Genomic DNA, 26,033 nt, shown 5'->3' with positions numbered 1-26,033 from the left:
ATTATTATTGGTACGAGAATTCAATCACAACCATCCAACATCTATAGGAAGTTTCCCTGTTCTATAACATTCCCGGCTCAAAGAGTTTTTCAGTAGGAAAACACTCAATAAAATACTAAATTAAATCTTTTAGGAAACATTTTTTTAGTAATTTTAGGTTCTTAAGGACTTTTTAATAAAAAAATTAATAGAAGCAATAAAAAAACCCTCTAATTAGGCCCCAAAAGTAAATATAAACCCCACTAAACAATACCTAAATGAAAACCGCTCGTTCCACAAAAACTAATTATTTCAAAACTCACAAAACCTTAAGCCCACAATGAACAGGACACAATTAATTTTTCCTTTTGATATTTTTTGGCATAAAAATGGTTGACAAATTAAAATACACTGAGCATTAACTCTGCCCAGCCGCTAATGAAACAATTAAAAACCGCAAAAAGGGATCAAAACATTAAAAGAGTCTGTAATTAATGAAACAAACCTGCAGCCTTACCTCACATTTGGTTTTATTTTTGGTATTTTTGGACAGTTATTGCAAGTTATACTATATGAAAATTTATACAATCAGTATAACAAATCGAATGTTTTAAGAAACTTTTGACGTTATAAAAAACCATAGCCGTATGGCACAAAAAAGTAAGAGTTTACAGTAATAAATAAAGAAATACAGGACCCAACAATATAAACAAAAAGCAATTTATGTTAAGTCTATTCACCAGAAATCCAGTACAAAAATTATATATGCTATTGGGCGTTATATTCCAGTGTTTGACCCAATTAAACAAGATAGGTATCGAAATTATGTGTGCGAAAAAATCATTATAATCGACGGTTTATCTTTTTAAAGAGAAGGGAGCCTATATTATTCTTAAATGTAAGTTAATGAATCTATGTGCATCTATATATTTAATACGCGACATGAAACTTTGTGAACAATAAGGCTTTTTTATTTCAAGATTTAACCCCACATATTATATACCAAAATGTTCGTCTAGGTGTGTAGATGTGCAAACTGGCTTTAGATTTTCGAAATATATATTTTTAAGGGCGTGGGCTGCCCTTAAAGTTCCTTCCATAAGGATAACATTGTGATTGATTTGAATGTTATTATATTCTGAAACAGATGTCAATACATTAGTTTAAAAAAAGTTAAATCCCAGCTGTTTTGTTTTGTTTTGAAATGTAAACAGTTTGCATGTTTTTAAAAATAATTAGGAACCCAGCAAAGAAATGTTACCTATAGAACACGATAGGAGAAAAGTTTTACATTATATTTTCGTTTGAACATGCCAAGGACACGACGACAAAGAAATATTGCCGGTCGGACACGGCGAGTCAACATACGGCAAGCAATGCAAAACGGAAGGAGCCCAGACGAAGAGCTGGAAAAGTTAGTGGCAACGTGTATTTACAAAATTACTCTGACAAGAACAAGAATTCAGCAGCATTGACTTGGCGAGATGGCATTAAAATGTCAGAAATGTGGTGCGCTACATTCTAAAGAAGAACAAAGAGGACGAGGTGAAGGATTTTCATCCTGCTGCCATAAAGGAAAAGTGAATCTACCACCATACCAAGAAATCTATTATATTAAGAGCCTACTTAATGGAGCAAATCATTTGAGCAGAAACTACAAAGAGAACATTAGATCGTACAACTCTGCGCTCGCAATGGTCAGCACTCAAGCTAAAATTGAAGAACATAACGGTGGAGGGCCTTTCGTGTATAAGATGCGCGACACAATTTATCACCCAATTGTCACCTTTCAACCGTCAGAAGGGGAGCATCCCACATATGCCCAAATTTATACCTACGGACTACAGAAAACATACTACTATAACCCAGAATGCCAACCGCGTGGTAAAAAGCATTAAGTGTTTTGAGAGAGCTTTGCCTGTCAATCGTAGGCAGCGCCACCAGCGTTGCCATGCACTCAGCATAGCAACGCTGGTGGCGCTGCCTACGATTGACAGGCAAAGCTCTCTCAAAACGCTTAATGCTTTTTACCACGCGGTTGGCATTCTGGGTTATAGTAGTATGTTTTCTGTGCTACGGACTTCGAAACCGCTGTTCAAGAAAGAATGCTAAACAAAGCTAATGGCTCTTGCAGCACTGACTCAACTTGATATTAACCCATACGCGCAAGTTTTCAGCATGATGAGCTCCGTCCTGCAAAATACCCCAACTGAACAGCAAAAAGAACTTAGAATGTATATAGCCAACGATCGAGCTCAAGACCAACGTCGATACAACGACGCAACTTCTAATGACGTTGCTATAATATCCTAATTTATTAATCGTGCGAATTCGCACAGGTTCACCTAGTATAGATTTAATAAGGGATATTATAAAAAAGTTAGCAATATTAACAAAACAATGTATTTATGTTAAAGCATGTCTACCTATCCTGGGGAACGAGTTCAGCCTACGAAGACTTCGCAACTTCTACCTAGCATAGAGAAATGTGAAAAACAAACCCAAGATAAAGTCTGGTAAACAAACTCGGCCATCTTTTTATTATAGTACTAGCTGGCCCGACAGACGTCGTCCTGTCCTAGTGTGGATTTATGTCAAATGCTCGTTCATTTTCAAGATGAGTTCGTTCGCATGGCTCAATCATGTCCTGGTTAAAGTTCGTTCGCTACGCTCACTCACCTTTTGGTTGCTAATTAGCTGATGAAGTTCGTTCGCTACGCTCACTCACCTTTAGGTTGGAGCTCGTTCGCTGCGCTCACTTGCCTTCAGGTTAGCTCGTTCGCCACGCTAACTCGCCTCCAGGTTGAAGTTCTGCCAGAAGTTCACCAGAAAATATAGTGCTGCACCCTGTTGGTAAACCTATTAACTTTTTAATGCTATTGAACATCACAGAGTCAGATAGTTTAGTTGAACCAGCTGTTAAGATTCTTTAATTTCATTTAAATATGAGTACTGATAAGGTTAACATGGGAAACTCCAAAGCCACTGGGGCGGAGCCCTTTTGACGGATCTCCACCAAACTTCACACAAACCATCCTTGAATAATGCTTGAATAATGCCTGAAAGTTTCATTACAATCTGTCGAGCGGTTTCGGAGTTCATAAAGGACAAACATACAAATATACAAACATACATTGGATTTTATATATATAGATTCAATAAATGATATGTCTTCAGTTCAAAACAACATATAAACATAGAAGAACCAACAACGAACGTTGTTTGGCCTTTTTAGGATTTTACCTAGAATTTCCAAGGTATATGTTTACTAGTTCACAACAGCGCATGTTTATAAACAATATTTATCACACCGAACCAAGCGCGATTTCAAAACACAATTGGTTTACCAGATTTCTATGCAAGGTTTGTTGAAGAAACATACACATGTTTACTTTTGATAAATTTACCCTCGATTTTGTTGTGATTATGGTTGTGCCGTTAAAGGATGAATAACATCGATATCATAACGTAACGACACGTCATATTTTATCTACTAGATTCCTAAAATCACAACGGTTGCACTTTTACATCCGAAATTAAACCACTACTTAATTGGGAAATTCTCTCATTACAGTAATAGTATTTTCAAATGACCAAACTGTAATTTTGTTCATATTTCAAGTTTTGGCAAATATTGTTTTCTCAAAAGGTGGATGATAGTTACTTTTTTGTACTGTTAGATGTTAGTTACAAGAACAGAAGTTGGATAGGTACTCTAAAAAATAGTAAATAAACAGTATCAGCAATCTGACACATAATTTCTCCCATTAGCTTGTCAACAACCTTTATCATGGGTATGCGGTGGGAGTAAATTTGAAATTGTATAGAGAAAATCACAAAAGTTGCAATAACCTTTGAACTGTAATCTGTACAGCAATGGAATTTACACTATTTTTAGGATTATAAAGACCATAACATACTATTTTTATTCAAACCCGGTTTTTAATCAGATTTTTTTATTTTATGGGTTGTCCCAGTCCCATGGCTTATGGGCTGTTTTCCTATATTAAATATGGGAAAACAATATAGTTACAATAACTGTTGAGCTGTTTTTTTTTACAGTAATGGGGGTCGCACTATTTTTTTAGAAAGGACCATAACATTCTAATTTCAATAAACCGGGGGGTTTTCCGTTATTTTATACGGGGTTTTATGAGAAAATAACATAAGTTACAATAGCTTTTGAACAGTATTTTATACAGCAACGGGAGTTGCACCAATTTGTTTAGAATTGAAAGGACAATAACATACGACTATTGCCTATCAAAATTGTTCGGGCAATGTTTGAAAAAATTTGATTTTTCCGTTATGTTATGGGGAAATTACCATTAAAACTCGAAATTTCTAAAAAAAGGGAAAACACCTAGTGATGCCATAGTACAAAGGTTGTGGATTAGTACCTAGATACCAAATATAATTAAAAATCGGACTACATGCGTGGTCAACATTCTTACATACACGCACACAAAAATCCCGTTGAAAACTGTAATGTTTCAATTTAATTTAACCATTGTAGGCTCTGTTATGCCTAGGCTAGGTTAGGTTTTTGTTAGATTAATTGTAATAAAAGTAGGCCTATTTTGCACTTTCATAATTTAAATATTGCTTAATGTACTTTAATTCATTGATATAATAATGTTTCTAATAGTTTATTTTGTAAATCATGCTAACTAAGAATATTACTACCCACTTACCGTACCTAGGTTAGCTTACCCACTTACCGTATTTAGGTTAGGTTATCCATTGTAAATATTTCAGCAACACAAAAACAGTTATAAATTAGCATTACCATTTTATTTCACAAACAAAGGGAAACACATGTAAATATAACAACTATAACTAAATAATTAAAACATATTTATTTATTACATTTGCGGGTGTAAACCATTTGCCAGGCGCAAATAAAACAATAATTAATTGAAATCAAATTTGTATTTGTGAAAGAAAATAAAAACAAGGAATAAGGTCAGTCCCAATTGTGTACTCATTTGAAATATTAATAAGGTAATTTGAATTAGATAAGTAAGTAGGATAGAAATTAGAATAGGCCTACACACAAAGCATTTGTCAGGCCCCGGCAGACCGCTCCGCTGGTGCTGCGGCTTTAACACTCAACACTCACGCACATTCGGTAGTTGTCTGGCACCTTTTTAAAGAGTGCTGCGACCGAAATAACACTTACAAGTAGTGGCACTAAACAATTTGACCCCATACAAAGCATTTGTCAGGCCCCGGCTGACCGCTGGTGCTGCGGCTTAACACTAAACAAGCAAGCATATTTGGTAGTTGTCTGGCACCTTATTTTAAGAGTGGTGCGACCAAATAACACTTACACATAGTGGCTCTGTATAACTTAACATTATATCTCACATTTCACACATTCTGCAGTTAGGATAAAATCAGTCACGTGGCAAAGAACCCATCCCTGAGAAATTTTGATAAAAAATACAAAATAAAATAAATACAATTAACTGAAATTCAGATTTAAGTCATTGAGACGTTACAAAACCAATTTTTTGGGTTCACGGTGACCTAAAACGAATATATCCACTCAAAAATCAAACTCGGAAATTTTGATGAAAACAATACTTTCCCCATAATAGTATGTTATAACCCCGTAAAGTAAAAAAGCAAATAGGTACCTCACTCGCATTACCACCTGTTCATAATTCTACAATAATATAGTAAGAACCAATACACGATACACGGGCTGGGGCTATATCTAAGCCATTATATGTGATGGGTGGCGCAGATAGAGATTTCTTGAACACCTTTATACGTCTATAACTCCGAGTGGAACGTGTGATTTGTGGAAACGATCTTTATAACACTCAGTAAGAGATTACATCTCGCTGCAGTTGAAAACTAAATGCTATTCTAGTCCGTAAACTTTGGATAAACCGTAAACAGTTCGATTGAAAAGCTATTTTGTTTCAAAATAACTAGTTAAGACACGATGAATTAATTGTGAAAATGTAGCTTACTGTTTTGTAGAATGATTTTGCTTGAAATTAATTCTTCCGTAATAAAACTCTTACCTTTTACTACAGACTAACATGGAGTGAACGTTTCTTATGTGCTTTTGTGAAACGCCGTTTCCTTTTTATTTTCATTCAGTAATCTCTGTACTAGATTGAAGAGACGCCTACCTACAAACGTTCTGTAAGCCTCCATTAGACCATATTTTTGGCAAAAATGGAATAGAAAGTACAATTTCAATTTAATACTCAAATACAAACGCTCCAATCTATGTACTTTATGGGTAGTAAAAGGATACAGCTGGCCCATGGAGATGGTATACTACTTCAGTATTCGAAATGCTATTGTAAAATGAGAAGTAACTCATATATTTTCAAATTTTCTATAACAACACGACTTTTAAGCTGTAGGCCTAACACTGATAGTTCTGAATAGTAGTGTTGTAACTTTGTAATCAATGCTATGCCCATAGTAACTACAAGAACGTTAATTATGTAAAACATTAGATTCTTAAATAAATTGAATAACCTTACAAAAAGAGTTTACCGTGCTCCCTATTGTGTCTGTTTATGGTATTTATATGATTGAAGAGTACCTTATGTGATACAAATTGAAGAGCTCTAGAAGTTTGCATTGATGAAATTGTATTGAAATATCACTTTCGTAGCTGACATGTTGTCGTTTTTATCAAATTCACTTCACTCATACATCCGAAGACATTCTTAACAAGATGAATTCACCACCTGGTATCATTTTAAAGAGATGGATCGCTGACATTGCCTGTAGGCTTGATGTGATGGCATATGCGGTATTGCCACAAACGGGTCCGGGAGCTGATGCTATTGACAATTTAAAAGAGCACTGCACAATTGGATTCAAAGATTCAGAAAAGGAGGATGGAAGGTCTTATGTGGCATTGTGTTTCAAATCCTGTCACTATGGCCAGGGTTATTCTTTTAGTGCAATGTGGTATGTTATAATGAAAACTTTTACTTTGGATAGTCTTTAACATTTCTAATATAGTACACACATTCGTTGTTTGTACGTTGTGCTAGCACTATTTTTTTTTTTAATATTGGTTATTGAGCGAAGCTCACTTTCCCTCACTTTGTAACTTCTTTGTAATAGCATCAGAATGTAATGGCTTGACCAGTTGATATGAAATTTGGCCAACAGCTAAAGAATACTGAGCACAATGTTTTGGTAAAAAAATATTTGCAAATCTCCTTCTAGATTTTATTTTACGGGTCACGCAATTTCACTTGTTATTTTAATGTAAGTTGAAAGAAAAATTATATATGGGTTTATCTCGTTTCATTTAAATAAGATAAACATATGTTAATTGTTTGTAACTGTTTTGTTTACATTTCAATGTTTACTTTCATCATAGGTTAAAGTTGGAATGTAACAGTTTATCAATGGAAGTAGTTTTGCTATATTTGTTTTGAGCATGCCTCAAAGGCCACGTCATACTAATGGTCGTCGCACCGATAATGCAAATATTGTAAGAGAGTGGCGTCGTGAACAAGAAGAACCAGATGAAGCAGTGGCGGAAGAAGCTGATAATGATAGGTAGTTAGCTAATCAATTCCAACATGAATTAGATGCACAAAAATTTTACACTTGCACTAACTGTAATCGCCAACAACTAACAGCTTCAAACCAATCACCGATTTGTTCGCGTTGTCATTCAAATGCAACTAAATTCACGGCGTTAAATAATATGGATGTGTCAAGTGTCCCGAACAAATTAACTGACCTGACGATTGTAGAACAAATGTTGATTGCACGAGTACATCCTGCTATGCCCATTTTCAAAGTACAAGCAAATGGTCAGGATGGCCATTTTCCCTACAAAGGTACAGTATGAACTATCAGATGAATTTGGCATTCTTTAGAATTTAAATAATATCGGGCAAACAAATGGTGAATCTGTTGAAAGGGAACATATTGTAGGGTGTTAGCTGCTTTAGCCATTGACAATCTTTAAATAATGCGTCGCTCATTTATGCGTCTAAAGTGTAACGGCAGACCACCCTAGTTATCTTATCAGATCAAAGCCTCAACAACACTTATATAATTATGGTTTTAAAAAAGAAAGATTTAACCTTTGCGCTTGCGCTAATAAGATACTGTGATCAATAAAAGAAAATACCCCATAGCATAAAACATGCAAAAATAAACAAATTACAAGCTGTTTGTAAAAATGTACTAACCTAGCTGTTATGCTTCGTTTGGCTATTCAATTAATGAAATTTGTTTATTATGAAGATTTGCTTCTTCGTATCATGGTGTAAATAAATTAGACTTTAAATAAAATACACTATACAAAGTGATGGTAATACATTAATAAATCTGCATTTAAATAATCAATGAGTACGATTGAGTTTTGCTTATATGTTTCATGGTAAGTGTGTTGTATTTGTTCTTATAGTAGATTTTAAAATCCGAATTATTCTTTTCTGCATTCTCACTTCGCAGCGAAGCACGGACAGAGCAACTAGTATATTCCAAAAAGCTCAAACAAAAATTAATGTTACTCTTAGGTCTATGCTAGTATGGTCAGTCGTTATCATTGGCTGAGTTAGGAAATGGATTTATCCAATTAACCGAATATGATTGTATTCATTCAGTTTTAAAAGGTTGGGAAACAATACCAAACTATAAAAATATATACCCATCAAATTCAATCTAGATTAATCAATTTATTCTCGTCTCCTTCAGAATAAGACACGGGCTATAGCCGGGAAATTCTCAAAAGAAGACGCAATCGGGTTATGAACTTTCCCCTTTATTTTCATCCTGATACGTAAATAGAAAGGGTAAAACTTGTTACTTAACGAAGGGGTTAAACTATAACATATCGTCACCCTAGAAAGAATCCGTTTTAAGGGATTTTAAAGGGTACTAATTTCGTTTCATTAAAGTTTGAGACAAACTTCTCCTGAACTAATCCTCGAGAACTCTCGACTTCCATCTGCTAAGGACTCAGCGGTCTCTAATGTTAGGCAATTATAAGTTGGTACAACTGTCAAGTCTGACCAGTGGTCGGTGGAAGTTGGTACAACTGTCAAACCCGACCATCAGATAGTAGCAAAGTTTGGCAATATTCAAGGGTAAAAATTATGTAGCTCGCTGCAAGAACGTCGTTTTAAGGAGCGATTTGTATCCTTAATTTTAGAAAGTTCTATAAAGTGAGGAATCAAATACTTATGTTTGAAGAACTATGTTATGATAACTCGGTGTACCTGCAAATGCTTCTATAGAAAAGTAGATATTGCAGTAGTTTTTCATGGTAGGACCCAGGTCTGGGTCTTTTGCTCTTTTTCTGTGTCCGCAATAATGACCGATGAATGATCGTTCAAGTAGATACTGCATATATTCAGGCAACATTTTCGGGTTTACGCCATAAAACGGTTTCGGAAGTATTGTCCAAAATATATATTTTGTTTATATTGTGTTGGTTTATAGATAGCCTATAGTTTCCTAATTTTAAAATCTAATGTTTAGGATATTATGAAAGTGCTTACATTTCTTTGTCGGGGAGCTGACTGTTGTGGTAGATAGAGGGGTTAGGTCCTCAAGGTCCAGCCATCGCCAATAGAACCTGTGGAATAATGCCACGGTATTGAGCCTATAAAAATGTGTAAAAAGATTCCTGGTAAAAATCCCAGTTTCTAGGTATAATAAGATAGGCTAAACACTCTGTTGAACATGTTTCCATCCATGGTCATCATACCCTGATAAAACACAGATAAAAAGCTTTAAGTGCGTTGACTTGGATCGACTGGTCGTTCAAGCGATTTTACTGTTCCGCCATCAAGTTTGGTGATAAACAAAACGGACCGTCTGATCCAAAGTCATTTGTTTCGGCAGTAAATGATACTGACTGTTATTTGATAGCAGCTTCAAGTTTTTAGGTGAACAATGAATGGCTGCATTGTTGCAGCTTGCAACTTCATGACTCAGGCTTTTACGAGAAAACGCTTTTGAAAACTGACGGAATTACTTGTTTCGGGATTTTCCCTTTACTTCTCATAACATGAAGATTTTCTTGAAAGTCTTTTTTAGCTGTAATACAGGTATTTAGTATTTTACAGTTTACGTGTTGAGGATAAGCAGTATATTTTAGATGATGAGCTACAACACACACTTTAACACAGTTGTTTTCTTTCAACTTATTGTTTCTTGCTTTCACTAGAGTCCTTTAGGGGGAAGGGGTGTGAGCTGGTCAAGTGGTTAAAGCAAAGGACTTCTGTCCCTGAGGTCCTGGGCTCAAATCCCGCCAAATCACCAATTTATTTTATTTAAGCAACCCCTAGCTCTAGCCTGAAGTAATGCTACAAACAATCCCAGGCTTGCGCCTAGCGCCTAAGAACAAAAAAGATCTTTATATGATTTTCATTTGGAATTTCCCAGCCTCGTTGAGTTTGTGAACTAGTTTTGTTATGTTTAGAAACTTTCTCCCCTTAGATCTAGATTGGATCCTATATCCCGAAATGTCGTGAAAACTTCGTATTTTACTGATTGTGCTGAAAGATTGTCTGCAATGAATAAACGAATAACGTCCTTATTTAGCTAGCGTACATCATACAAAGTTATGTTTTACATGTAAACTGTTGTCAAATACAAATAAAGTAGATCACAAATTCCTTAGAAATAATACCTTAAAAACAAACATGAGCATCGGCAAAATTGTGATTAAAACCAAGAAAAACACAGTTAGATTGGCAAGTAAGAAGATAGTTTTCAATATACAAACTATGTACTATTGATTTTGGATAGAACTAGATATTTCGCTCCCAAGCTAAAGATATTGCCTAGTCACATAATTAAGCCATCTACTTAGTATGCTGATTAATTTATATGATTTCGGTCGTATCGTATTCTTTTTGATTCAGCCTAACTGAAATGGCAACATACTGTAAGTCATAGAAGGTGCCTATCATCATCAAGTATCACAGTAGCAATAACATAGGGAGAAATTTAGTAAACTGTACCACAACCTGTTATCGGCTACATTGCTTAACAGATACAGCTGGTATTTAAATGAAGTGTGTACTTAAGTTCACGGTGGTTTGACGTTCAAGACCTCTACCAGCTGATCAATAGTCACAGTAGGTTTGTGGTTGCGGACTGTGGTGAGGTGTAACCTAATCTAGGATTAGACCTCCTCTCTTGGGATTCGACAATCAGCACTCAGGGTTACAGCACGAGGGGAGGAGAGAGGATTGATTTGCAATGGTCATTCCTAAACTTTCAACCCAAAGACACTTCAACCTTTGACATTAAATGGTGCAAGTATACATTTTAAAAATCTGTACCAAACAGCTCAATACTATTTCGTTTTGACTGATCTTTAACGAACTTATAGATAATAAGTATTAACACTTGTACTATTGGGTTGAAATACAAGTTTCTTAGCATTTACCAAGCGTTCAAACATTATGTAATTCCTATAACAAGGAACAAAAAAATCTATATGTCCTCAATGGATTTTTTAAAATGTTTAATCGCTCACACGTTTTACACGTTTATTTTCACTTAACTTAACAATTGCAAACTTAAAATTGTGTCTAAATAACAAACTATTTAGACACTACATGGTCAATGAAACCATGTATCATATACACTCTTTTGCCTTTTTATCATTTGTATTTAGTACCGGGGGACCGAGCCATGGCTCGGTATAGTTGATTTCGATTGTAAAAGCAATATAAAGGCAACTTAAGTGTTGCTAAAGCAATATCTTTAGGCCAGCTGTGTTTTATTTTCCTAGTGTTTTTACTTTTGGTTACTATGTAAATACTCATTATTGTAAACTTATACTGAAAGAAAGGAATTGTTACAAACTTAAACTCTTAATATTCATTCTACTTTTATTAGGTAACTCAAAACTTACTTTAAAACAGGTAAACAACAATATGACTTTAACTTATCCACGGATTTCACAATATCAAGTCTTATTTACAACTAAGTTCGCACTTAATTATTTAACTTCAAGTGGAATTTCCATTTATTATGATGGAAAATTTAACCTGACAATCCACAACAAATTATTTTATTTTCAGTCAATGGCAAAAACCTCATATAGAGGAACTTCAGTTATTACTATTGAGCAAAGATTACACTGAAAATTAATCAATATATAAGGGAAAATATCCCCTATATAGATAAATTAGTGTAATCTTTGCTCAATAGTAACAACTGATGTTTCCCCCTTTACCGTATACTGTGGTTGGCTTATTATGAACACAATATGTTACAAGTCTTTTGTTTTTCTTTTTACTTATTATTTTGTTCAACCAACATAACTACTTAGCAGCCCATGTGGCAAATGTTAAATTTGTATATTGTTATATTGAGTTGTATAGTGAAATGTGAATTTGCCTTAGATGTTGGTGGTCGTCAATTACGTTTTTAGGCTAGAAATAAATTATTTCCAACATTTAAAGGCTGTTGTCAAAGCCGTTTTCAAGTACTTTGTGAAATTATACATACAAGCAAATAAGACAAATAATAAGACATTTATTAGACATTCAACAAAATTACAAAATTTTTCAATAAACAGTTGTATATGATTCACATTGATAAACAAGCAACATTAAATTGAGCTAACATCACAAAAAACCATGTAATGTTTAAAATCTAAAATTGGGCTAGGCTTGAAGACTCTATTTTAATATTTAAAAATTCATCCAATGTATAAAATGGGTTCAATTGTAACCAATTAAACAATCTATTTAATGCTTTTTTAAGCAAACTCTGAAAAGTCAATGGTAACTTGTTGAAAAATGTTACACCTAAATTAACATGATAATTCATTGATTTACTGAACCTAAACCTTTGTTGATCTAATTTATTCCTAAATCTGGTTACATGATCATGTATTTTTTCTCTGACAGAAAATATATTTAAATTAATTTTGACAAACATCAATACCTCTAAAATATACAAGTGTACAATAGTCAGGGTCCCCGATGAGACAAAAAGTGGCCTGGAGCGGGCTAACCTTTCTGAGTCCAAAAAAATTCTAACAGTTTTTTTTTGTTTGATTTAATTTTTTTTAATTCCAACTCTGTTACTCCAGATTATCCACCAGATAACACTTTCATAAAAAGCAAAATATGCCATTTACAAGTATTTACTGGAAACATGTCTTTTTAGATTTATTAACAAATGTACAACTCTGGGCAATTTATTATTTACAAAATTAATATGGTCAGACTATGACAGCTTACAGTCTACTTTTATACCAAGTAATGTTACAAAATTTTCATAATCGTGAACAAATTGATGGTTTTCATGATTCTTTTTCAAGGTCACCAATATTCTCAGTGTTTTTTAGAATTTAAAAACAATCCATTTCCTGTAAACCATTCTTCAGCATCTTTAAAAACAGAATTGGCAACATTTTCCATACAATCTAAATCTCGATGGCTAACAAGTAAAGAGGTGTCATCAGCATAAATTGTTGACTTACAATCTAAATTGAAACTAATGTCATTAATTAAAATTAAAAACAAAATGTGGCCCATAACCGAACCCTGCGGTACCCCGACCTTTGTCCTTACTGTTTTTGATCTGCAAGCAAACATTGCTCACATAAGAATATAAGATTATTATATAAAAATGAAATATTCCAAAATATTTCAATACATTTAAAGCAGTATCCCTAAAGAGCAGAGCAAGTAAAGAACTTGCCTGCATCTGATACAGTACAATACATACCTTCAATAAAACTAACTATCAAAGAAAATGTTTACAACAAAACAAATAAAAAATAGTGCAAGAAAAATAGAATTTCATAATATAACAAAAGTCTTTTCTCAAATGCACGAACCAAATCAATTAAAAACTTCGGTCCACACTACGTTGCGTGTGCGACCACCTGTTTCTGGCGGTACCACCACTTTCAATGCACTTCTACGCTTTACCCTTGAAAATGCAACGTATAGCATGCCATGCATGAATACAGGCGTTTGTAGCACGACGCCGACATATTTAAATGTTTGCCCTTGCGATTTATGTATTGTCATCGCAAAGGCTGGACGAATAGGGAATTGGTGTCTTTGTAGTGAACACCCTAGCTGAGACTTGCATGAATCAAGGGTGATTCTCGGTATGTGCACGTCTCGGCCAGAGTGTTCACCAGTGATGATCTTGGCTTTTATTATGTTAGGACAGAGTGCTGTAACTATCAGTCTAGTGCCATTGCACAGACCCTCTGAGACGTCAAGGTTACGAAGGAGCATGATAATGGTATTACTTTTTAGTCTGAGCTGGTGTGGTGGTAGGTCTGAAATCTCGATAGAGTTTAGGAATTCTGGGGGGAACTTTAAGGCACCTTCTGGTTCATCTTTAATTGAATCGTAACTTTTATAAATGGTCTCGGTTCCAGGAATTAAATTGATAACGGTGTTGTTAATTGTGTCGACGTCCTTGTTTAGGGGTGCAAGAATTGCTCGATCCTTCATGTCCTCAAAGTTTCCGTCGGAGAGACATTCTCCATAGATCTCGTTAACAATGTCATTAGTATTAGTGATGATGTCATTAGGGAGTTCAATTTCACTATCAGCGTTGGTATCAAGCTCTCCATTTCCAAGTTTCAGTAGGTACCTAGCAAAGCACTCCTCTTCCGCATCAACTCTCATATTTTGTTCCAGAGAGAAAACCCTGAAGTACCTCCAGAGAACACTTTTCTTGATGGAAAGGTCTAGAAGTTCGGTACGATTTGCCCTTGGCTGGACCGGTAGACACTGTCGAAAATCTCCTCCTAAAATCATTATTTTCCCGCCAAATGGGGAGTTCCTGTCACCTAGATCACGAAGGAGCTCGTCCATGCAGTCAAGACCGTATTTAGGAAGCATTGGTGCTTCATCCATCATGAACATGTTGACTGCTTCCAATTCCTTGAATTTTGAAGATCCACGTTTGATTGATGATTTTGAATCATTAGTCAAAGGAACTTTAAGACCAAATGTCTTGTGGGTTGTGCGTCCTTCTGGCAGAAGTATGGATGCAATGCCTGTAAATGCCATGCATTTAACAATGATGTTTCGACTTCGGCAGAGGTGGTACAAGGTATTGTAGACAAATGTTTTCCCTGTACCTCCAGGTCCATCAAGGAAGAAACATTTTGGTCCTGAAAACAAATCAATTCATTTGTACTATCACAACATTATGTTTTGTTACTGTCAGGATTTTAAAACTGGTGACATTGTTTGAATAGTATAAAGAAAGATAGTATACAAAATTGAAGCTAAAAAATGAATTAAATCAGATGACATTGATTAAAAACAAAAATTTACAATTTACAGTTAACTTCATTATTATCCTAGCTTATATTATCCAAGTCTGCGGGTTTCTAAAAGCTGATGCAGTAGGATTCTGTTTTTTTTTTGTTCTTTTTTTTCAACAAATAATATGTGTTAACCATATGTTTTATTTCAAAACTGAAACTGTATTTTGATAACTAACTATGTCATTTACTTGTAAATAAAAAAAGGCTTGACCATTATTTAAATAGTTTCAAAACATACTGTTCTAAATATTGAAGTAACCTCCCTATTATTCAAGGTTATTGGTATCCTACACGATTACTAGAAAAATACCCGGTATGGATCATAAACATCAACAAATGACGTTTTTGGCCCGAAAATAAACATTATTTAACATTGGTTAAATGGAATTGCTAAAACATATGTTCAATGCTATTAGTGGTATCCTAGGTATTCTCGCACCTGAATTTCTCAGTTTATTAACAGTGTACTGTACCTGAACTCTCATCATCAAGTGTTTGGATGACAGCATCAACAAATTCCTTCTGTTTATCATTGAGGTTGTTGTAGAGGCGATGGCCAATTTCATGAGATTGCCCTACGTTAAAAACCTCCTCATTCATCTCGAAGTCGTTAATATCATCCATTCCATAGTTCTCTACCCAAAAACGGAAGTTGCGTCCTAAAATAAGCACGTTTAAGTGTTAAAAATTTCTAAAAAGTGTCATTCAAGTTTTTGGACCACATCACAAATAACGATAAGTTAATAAAGCTGAAAGAATTTGGGTAAATAATTGGGAGTAATTATAGGTGATCAATCTCCACCCAAAGGCTCAAAATGTTTGTTATTAAGACGATTTATTTTGCTGGAAGATCCGCAATTATGTATGTTTCAAGGTCGATATCTCCCAAATTAAAGTACTGTTTACAACAATGGTTAGAATAATGTGTGTCATGAATGTATTATTCATGAGTGAATAATATGATTAAATGGGGTTTGTGCTCTCTTATTTAAAACACACACTAATTTCCAACCCTTTTTTAAAACGTTTTTATTAGCTCGCTTTCTTGTCCGGTACAAATTTTGAAATCAATTTTATACTAACTTCCCGACGAGCTAGAGACTTGAAACTTGGAACATGGCTCACAAATGGAAGACAATGCAATGTTATATCATTTAATTTTCATATTTCCCTTGGGCTACGCCCCACGGGCTTGTTTTTATTAAATCGCTTTCTTGCAAATTTTGACACTTGCCGATGAGCTAGAGACTTGGAATTTGAAACATAGCTCATAAATGGATGACAATGCAATAATATATCATTTAATTTTCATATTTCCCTTGGACTACGCCCCAAGGGCTTGTTTTTATTAGCTCGCTTTCCTACAAATTTTGATATCAATTTTAAACGAAGTTTCCGGTGAGCTAGAGACTTGAAACTTGAAACATAGCTCACAAATGGATGACAATGCAATATTATATAATTTAATTTTCATATTTCCCTTGGGCTACGCCCCTTTGGCTTCCAAATTTTCCATGTTTACATTTTAAAAGAATGTAAACATATAAATTAATTTAAGTCAGCTGTAAATACTTAAATTTGACAGTTAGAAGAGCAGATGTTAAGAGGTACAGGTTCTGCTCTCGAGATATTCTAAAAATATAAAACAATCATTTCAAAGTAAAGATAAAACATCTGATTACAGATAATAAGGTTTTGGGTTTTGGTTATGCATTAAGAGGCTATATAAAATAGATTTAACATATTTACACATTAAAGACTAAAAATTAGATAATAATTTATAAATAAAAATACTTTTTAAAAATAACACGTTTTTAAACGCACTAAAAAGTATCAAATAATTTATAAAATGTTAAGAAAATAAATACTTGTAAGATTTAAAATGAAAAACGTGGGGCGCATGCAATAGATCATAATAGTTCAATAGGAGAAGTTAATTGTAAATCAGCATGCGCCCCACGTTTTTCGTTTTAAATCTTACAAGTATTTATTTTCTCAACATTTTATAAATTATTTGATACTTTTTAGTGCGTTTAAAAACGTGTTATTTTTAAAAAGTATTTTTATTTATAAATTATTTTATATTAAATTAACATATTTTAGTTTAGTTTTTAAAGACTGTTATAAAAATATCTGCAAAGGTTTGATTCTGAAATCATCTGTTTTTTATAAATTTGTGATTAATAAATAATAGTAAGGACTGTATTAGACCATCTTTGTTAATTATTTTGAAATGCCTTTTAAAGACATTAAAATAATTGAATATTCATATGGTATTATGTATGATATGTTGAAGGAATTCACTAAAGATTGATATTTAACTTTGGTAGACCAATAGACAACATTCATCGACCATTGGCATGGCTAACCTACTCGCTGTCAGTTTAAGAGAAAGATATTATCATTTAAAATAAAATATAAATAAATATATTACAAATTTTGAAGGGGTATACACCCAAAATAAACTTAATTTAAGTTTTGTAATAAGTAATATTTATAAGTTGATTATTACCTTCTGTAGCTTCAGTATTTAGCTTGTAAGCTATGATTCTATATGCTCTGTTGTAAGCATCTTCTAGAGGGGTTCCAGAAATCTCTGCTTCTCTAAGAAAATCTTCTGCCAACTCGTCCTTAAACATATCCCAGAGACGTTTAGGGTTTTCTGGTGATCCGAGAATCAAGATTTGACAAAAGAGTGTCCTCATGACACTCGGCATCTTTGACAAAGCGGATTCCCGCAGCCCATCAATCCATTGCTGGTCATCATATGTAAGGCCTTTTGCCAGGCATGCTTGTTTATAAGTGGAATAGGCAGTCCCATTTACAAATTTAAGGTCTTCAAAACTTTTGGCATCTTTGGTATGAAAGAGGAGCATTCTCAAGTGATAAAGTTCAGGTTGGGCCACCAAGTTCACGGTGTGGATCCTTCCAATAGTTTTTGAGCTTCGCTGTCGTACCACCCATTCACTTGTTTTGCCTAACCATTTGTACTTTTCTGGCATCTGCCAGTAGAAGTAGTAGATTACTTCATTCCCATTCTCTTCTTCTATATGAAGTTTAGAGTTGTGTTTAAAGTACGCCTCTAAGGTGGACCCTTTCAGGCCAGTGTCCGCTACATCTTCTTGTGTCTGTTCCATGTTTCCCACACGGTACTGACCTTCTAGATGGATGTCCAAACGTTGCACCGAATGGCTTTTCCTTTGGATTTCATTTCCAGCCAGCCTCCAACATGCTTCAGGGGGCGAAATATAACGTGCCTCAACAAATGTTTCTGCTTCATTATACATTATTCGGGCCACATTTTCAACAATTTTTACATTTGCGCAGTCATGCCCTTTATAAATGTATTTATAGAGGTACTTAACGGCTCTAACACTACCAACATACTCGATATTTATGTGACACATGTATTTCTTCAGTAAATAGCCATTGTATGGAGCAACATGTCTATTGTCCCGTGTAACTTTTTGTCCATCACTGTTTTTGCGGTACACCGCATGGACGTGAGAAAATTCTGGGTTATTTGGATCCAGTTGTGGGTCATACCGTCTCTTATAATTCGGTTTTTTGTTGTCAACAATTGACGTAAACTCTTGATGAGCTTTGGGGAATCCAAAGCGGCATTTAGCTGATCCACCCTTATTCTCCATACATGATGCAGACGGATTAAGTTCGCCACATGGATTGTGAATCATCCATTTGAGGACCAACTCCCTTAGAACTGGGTCATCATTAGGAATTTCTGCCGAAATGAAAGTGTCTACTTCCTCTGGAGACCGGAGTTTGTCTTCATTTGCCATGATGACAAGAAGATGTAGGTGGGGTAATCCTCGTTTTTGAAATTCTATAGTGTAAACAAAAGCAGAAGACTTCCCAAAAATCTGTTTCTTACTGATATCTTCAACTATGCTGTCAAATTTCAATTTGGCTACCCTAGCCACAATGTCAGGTCTTTCTTGGGCGAACTGTTGTAGTTTAGAACCATCAGAGAGCTCAATACATGCAGCTTCTTTTAATTCTGGCCATGTTGGACTGCACGTTATTGTGATAAAAAAGTCTGGAGAGCCAAACCTTCGGACAATTGCCATAGCGTCTTCAAAGTGTTCAGTGAAATATCTCGTTGATCCGGGAAAAGATGATGGTAAAATCAGTTTTTCAGCAACTGTAGCATTTTTCTTTTCAGCCAATTCATTTAGAAAATGTGTTACTCCTGCATACTGATCAGCTTGAAGTTTCTTTTGGTTATATTTGATCCACTGAATACGATCACGTTCAACACGGATGTATGTGTCCACGACGTACTGTTGAAACAGTCTACCACCAAAGTGGAGAGCATTAAATCCAATCGACCTTAGATCTAATCCCTCTAGCAATGGTTCAGGAGGAAGAGCCTTGGCTTGTTCTGGACGAAAGGCTAACCTGTATTGAGCCAACTCCATCCTCGTCATGTGTGCACGGCTTGCATAAGGTGTTTTAAGAGGAAGCCCTACAGTAAACCCAAAAGTTCCTTTTGGGTAGAGGAGAGGGTAGGTGAATGGTTCTACTCGGCTGTCAATGTTCTTGAGCGTTATTAACTGTTTTCCTCGCTCCTTAATAACCATCTCATTTTCCGGGATACTTTGGTCTGCATTTAATGTAATTACAGCAGCAACTTCATTATAAGTTGGTGAGTTGAATCTCCTGGGATCATCGCCTAAAAGTAAACATCGTAAATTAATGATATGAACAACAACAAAAATCTTAACTTTAATCATTATTTAGTTCTAAGAGAAAAATGACACAAATAAAAATAGGTTTTTCCGTTTTTTACCCTAAAAACACAACATTTCACAATTTCTTTCCAAACCATTTTGTAGAGCTTAAAAAAATAAATAATTTAGGATATTGAAGCGTTATTGTGCGCCTAATGGTTACGGAGAAAATTCCAAAAAATTGTAAATTTAAAATTCCTATGTTATTCTTATGGAGAATAAGTCAACTGTTGTAGTTTGCTTGTTTATGAACATATTTTGATAGAATTTGTAAAATACATTCATTTTTTACTTAACTATTACTTTTTACAACAAAACACCTTTTTACCCTCCCTGTTGCAGCAAACCTAAGTACGTTAAACTAATCTATTAAAATAGGGAATAAATGTGATACTTTTCAGGAGTCATTTTAGTGTAAATCCAATCAGGCAAATGGAAATTCGCTTAGTCTGCAGGTTTGCTGCGGCGGGGGTATTATTATTTTAACAGGCTGTTGTAGTCATTCTTACATGTAATATAGAAAGCTACGGAGAAAGGAAATAAAAAAGGCTACGGCGCGTTTGCCTATGCTTATATGGAGGTTTTCAGAGTTTAGTACTGAGATTGCAGCAAAACGTTAGTTGTGGCGACCCTTCAATTAAATTTCCCTTTAGAGCTATCATATTTATCGAGGAGTAACAAACACAAGACAACTTACTTGATAAGTTTGCATAAGTTTTATGTTTAGTTACTGTTTATTTTATATTTCTGGTTTTATATTTTTGCAGCAACTACAAATAACATACAAAATAATTGTGATTAGAGAAAACAGTATTATTTTACCTGCACGTTCAGCAAACACCAGGTGGACGTGTGGTGGTTGGACACCAAGAGCTTCAGCACGCTGATTGTTTTCCTCAACTATCTCCCTCATCATCGTAAAAGCCTGTGAAAATGGGTTTTGACTTCTCATTATCTCCTCTAAAATCTGTATTAGTTCTTGATTGATGCCTTGATTCATTGGTTCATTCATACGTTCTGCAACGGCTGTTTCCGGATCAATGAAGTACATTTGGCCATATCTAGGTCTTTCCAAATCACCCTCACTGTTACTGACTGGCTGAGCCGCCAAATTTAACTTGTGATACACTTGTCCACCAGCAGTAAATGTATAAATACCTTTACTATTGAAAGTCCTGTCATCAGCAACATTGAATGAAGAAAAAGCAAAACAGGCAGAAATATTTCGAATTTTATCGTGGAACTGTTTGGCTAGTCTGTGTTGTTTAGTGTACAGCAATGCCAATTCATTGGGAAACTCGGGCGCAGGTTGTTCAATGCGACCATGAAGGCAACAGTCACCAAACGAATTAGGGTGAATTCTGTTCTGCACTCTCTCTTTTAAAAAATGAACAGCACCACAATGAACACATGCAATGTCAAACATTCCCAAATTGTTGTACTCTACGAGGCTTGAGGCAGCGGCTTTATAGGATTGAAGTTGATTGCGCTCAGAATTCTGTCGTATTTCAGCTGTACGACGACGCTGTTCTAGAAGGCGTTGAGCACGCTCGTCTACCACTTCATTATCCCTGCGGTTGGCATCTATTTGCCTCTGTTCTTCAAGACGTCGAACACGCTCGTCATCGTCCTCGGCGGCTCTGCGGATAGCGGCTGTTTGCCGCAGTTCTTCCAGGCGTCGAACACGCTCGTCTTCTTCTTCGGCGGCTCTGCGGATAGTGGCTGCTTGTCGGAGTTCTTCGAGGCGTCGTGCTCGCTCGTCTTCGTCCTCGGCGGCTCTGCTGATAGCGGCTGTTTGCCGCAGTTCTTCCAGGCGTCGAACACGCTCGTCTTCTTCTTCGGCGGCTCTGCGGATAGTGGCTGCTTCTCTGAGTTCTTCGAGGCGTCGTGCTCGCTTGCCCTCCTCCTCGGCAGCCCTGCGGTTGGCGTCTCTTTTTCGCTGTTCCTCAAGGCGAGTGGCACGAACCTGACTGTCTTCTGACATTCTTCTTTGCTCAAAATAATTTACCTTTTCTTCCACCATAGACTGACTTATTTGAGCACTTACATCTGAAATTATCTCCAGAGCCCTTATCTTCGCACATCTAATGAGTTTGTTGGAAGTCATCAGCTGTACAAATAAAAAATCTGTATTAAGGTTGTGTTAATTTGTAATACTGCATGATTTGTATCCTAGTCTACTGAGAGTAAAAATTTAAGCATCACCTGGCCCATTTTAGAATATATTCCTGTCTACACTTGTTGCGTTACCTATATCTTACTCTTGGCATACTCCAATACCAGAATCAGAATAACTAATCATTATGGAAAATGAAAATAAATGTAAATAATTTCAACAAACAATAACAGAGGTCTATTTGTTTACTACCTACAGTAAAAATTCATGAACATATATGAATATTCTCTCTCCTATCTACCATTAATGATTACTTTGGGCAAACGTTATCTTTCTATGGCAGTCTTTGGGTACCGGTACATAAGCCATTTACAGTGTTCAAAAAATCGAGTTATGCAAATTTTAACCACATATAATTATAATGATGACAGATTCTTTTGCGTGTTTAGAATATATTTTTTAAATTTTTCTGTTTGAAATTCATAATTTTCTACAGTACATTAAATGTCATTTCAAATATGAATTAACCACAAAATGAACGGTTCAATTTTTTAAAATTATTCATTAGTAGGCTACCGTAACAATGCGGTTCAGTTATAGTTACTCATACTCACATTTTTATCTGATTGATCATTTAACATGCGCACTCCATTTGGGACCTGAAATTAAAATATTTGTCTTTTATGCTTGTTGGAAAGGTAATTTTCATTGTAAAGTATCTAAGTGTAAGCTATTTTTCGATCATCGTAAAATTGGTGACTGATTACCGGTACTTACTTCATTGGTTATTGGTATTATTAATTTATCACAAAATAATATTTTTAAACTAAATTAATTAATTGTTTTGAATAATTTTACATTAATAATACGGTTGAGATGATAATAACAACTCACATTCACATTTTGTTCAGATTGAACTTCTAAGACACATACACCAGACCCCTCAGGTCCTTCAGGTTCAGGTTCAGGTTCAAGTTCTTTTGCAACCTAAAATAAAAAAAAAATGTTTTGTCAATGAAAGTAAATTTAAGCTCCTTTCTAAAGGTCCTAAAAAATTGTAACCAACCCTATAGCCTCCCTCTTCCTCCTCATGCTACTTAGGCTACTTACTTTCCGTGTCCGGAAATCAGACTTTGCTTTTCCAGAAATTAGCTACCGATATGGCTTTGTCATTCGCTTGTAAAAGGTCATCTAATGTGCAAGTCTGGTCTAGGCGTGGACATCAGTAGATGGACAAAACGTTTTCTTCGTCATGTGATGATGTAAGAGACCCATTTCTGCATGTTTGTCTTGCATTTTGGTACTGTACCTCGACCCTGATTCAATCTAGCTAGAGTCTTCCACACCGTGATGAAGGCATCCACCAGGAGCCAGTTCCTCCCTGGCTTGTATGCGAGGGTTGGCCTCCCACCTTGCCACCCGATTGCTTGAGAGTGATCCATCCAGAACTCGTGTCCGTGATATGAAGATTTTTGGACCGAAGTATGACACTAAGATATTTGTGTGTAGGACAATGCTCAAGACGGTCTCCACACCATGTCACATTTAACTTACGACCTGCTTCTCTATTGTTTGGGTGAAAAAGGCACAAACTTTCTACTTAAAACACTCTTGCTACTGCAATAGAACAAATTCCTGAATGATATTAGATTTTACAAATAATAATAATTATAATTGCTGGATGCTAGCTCATAGGCTACAAAGTCATTCTTATCTACACAGGTTTTGAAGTATTGAAAACATACTTAAATACCTACCTAAATAGGTACCTACTTAAATTTATTAGAGAAACTGATATCATTATATTTATTTAACCATATTGACCAGTAAGTTGGACAAAAGTTAAGAACTCAAATTTTTTCAAACAAATAAGTTTATTCCTTAGTTATCCTACCGTTATAGAATAGTTTTAATTAATCCTAAATGAAATATGTAGGCTAACTATTTCAGTGATAATAACGATGTTAACAAAATTAAAAAAAACTCACATTTTCTTCTGGGACTCTATAACGTTTAGGCTAACCGGGTGTCCATTAGCTTTGCAATTAAATAAAAAAGAATGTTATGTTCTTTGAAGAACGTTGATATCATATATAATCAAGTAATGGATCAGTTTTAATTAGTTAGGCCTAATAACTTTTAACTACCAATCATAAAAATTGTCATCTAACTTTTTAACGTACCTTACACAATGAGCTATAGAGAAATATAAAATAAGCAACTCTATTCCAATTTCTGTATTTGTGGTGTAAGCTAGTAATGACATACCACACGAACTTAATGTATGTAATTAACACGTTCGCTACTGAGCGTCGCATATATGCGACGCCGCGGCCATTGCCACAGACCGAGGTATACATTTCAATCTTACACATAGACCGGCTGTCACTTGGATAACAGTACACACAGACCACGGGCGAAAACCTGTAAAACAGTGATCATTTACATTGTAATACGCTACAATCGTGTTTGTAAATAAATTGTTCTTGTTTTTTGTATTTTTTATAACCTTTTGTAATGTCGCATATTTGCGACGCCCGGTCTACAGCGAAAACAATAGTGAAAATTATCATAGTTTTCTTGAAATAGACTAAACGTCGCATATATGCGACGGCTCATTTTTTGAGTTTTAAGGTGAAAGTAAGTAAAAAAATAAACAGATTATTCAAGAACAGTTTACAACTGAACAAATATAAAAGATACATAGGATAATGCAGCATACATACTGCATACATACATACAGTGATGCAGAAGAGTAAAGATCAGTTTTTCCTACTATTATATGACGTCACCAATCATCATATCCACAGACCAAGCGACGCAGTTGTGCGTCAGACATCTCTGTAGACCACTGCAGGGAATTCAGTGCCTTCAAATAGACCACTACAAAGATATAAGCATTTTAATAACATTAGAACCCCGACACAAATATGCGTCGGCAGTCTATTTCAATGTGACTAGCCGTCGCATATATGCGACGGCAGTCTATGGGTAGAAACCGGCCGTCGCATATGTGCGTCGCTGGTCCATGTGAATGGAAAATTTCGTACTATTGCAGTAGCGAACGTGTTAAATTAATAAAGGTTTATATTTTATAACTTACCTGGTCTTCATCAGCTTTGTGACTTTTGAAGAAATTCCCCAACTTTTTCAACCTTTTATTTGGTGGTCGTCCTCTTTTCATGATTTCAGATTATTTGTTGAGTACATTTCCATCTAGTAACGAATCTTTTGAGGCAATATGTTTACAAACAAAACTCTATTGTTGATATGTTAATCACAAACATGTGACTTTTAAAACCACATGTGCTTAATGCAACATTTTTATTTCAGTATTAGTTTTGCCATTTTCATTTCAGTATTAGTTTTGCCGTAATACGTAATGACATAATACAATCCAATCGGATTGAGTCGACTCTAGGTAGATTTTAAACCAAGTTGGTCACAATAAGAATAAAATTTAATCGACTTCTTTCGAGATAGTGATATAGTAATACACTTTTTACCGTTCTAGAGTTGAGATATAGTTACCAAAGTATGCGCTTGCATAAAGCTCATACGATTGACATACCACTTTTCCATAATTTCATACTACATAAATATCTTACCCTTCTCTTAGCATTTAAGCATGGATAGAACATGATAAAACATAGTCACTTAGAAGATTTCCCATCCTTATTGAACAGCTGAAGCCAATTTTATTGTTAGTTATGTCTGGTTTTCCATGGATGTCGTGTTTTGTTTACAATTTGTTTCTTGTTATTTCAGTAATTTAAACCCTCGTTTAACCAAATAAAACTATCTAATCATAAACAATAACTCGTCCACTACCTATATATCCAAACGGCGAGACACAAATAATGAGAAACTAACCCTAAAATAATATTAACAAATTGTAAACAAA

General features: G+C 35.1%; 1 protein-coding gene across 1 annotated transcript; it reads right to left on the bottom strand.

The window, feature by feature from the left end:
- Positions 1 to 13,716: 13,716 nt before the first annotated feature.
- LOC129004669 (uncharacterized) lies at positions 13,717 to 25,313 on the bottom strand. Its single transcript, XM_054433227.1, has 6 exons — positions 25,233 to 25,313; positions 23,024 to 23,116; positions 20,836 to 22,123; positions 17,775 to 19,955; positions 15,736 to 15,921; positions 13,717 to 15,103 (listed from the first exon to the last, which is right to left on the bottom strand). The coding sequence occupies exons 1-6, from the start codon at positions 25,311 to 25,313 to the stop codon at positions 13,806 to 13,808; spliced, it is 5,127 nt and encodes a 1,708-aa protein (XP_054289202.1). The 3' UTR covers positions 13,717 to 13,805.
- Positions 25,314 to 26,033: the final 720 nt, after the last annotated feature.

Source organism: Macrosteles quadrilineatus, unplaced genomic scaffold, assembly GCF_028750875.1.
Source record: "Macrosteles quadrilineatus isolate MER2022 unplaced genomic scaffold, UCM_ALF_1.0 Scaffold_10__1_contigs__length_6754688, whole genome shotgun sequence".
NCBI lineage: Eukaryota > Metazoa > Arthropoda > Insecta > Hemiptera > Cicadellidae > Macrosteles > Macrosteles quadrilineatus.
Note: the sequence above shows the minus strand (reverse complement) of the source record. Positions and strands in the feature narration are given on the sequence as shown.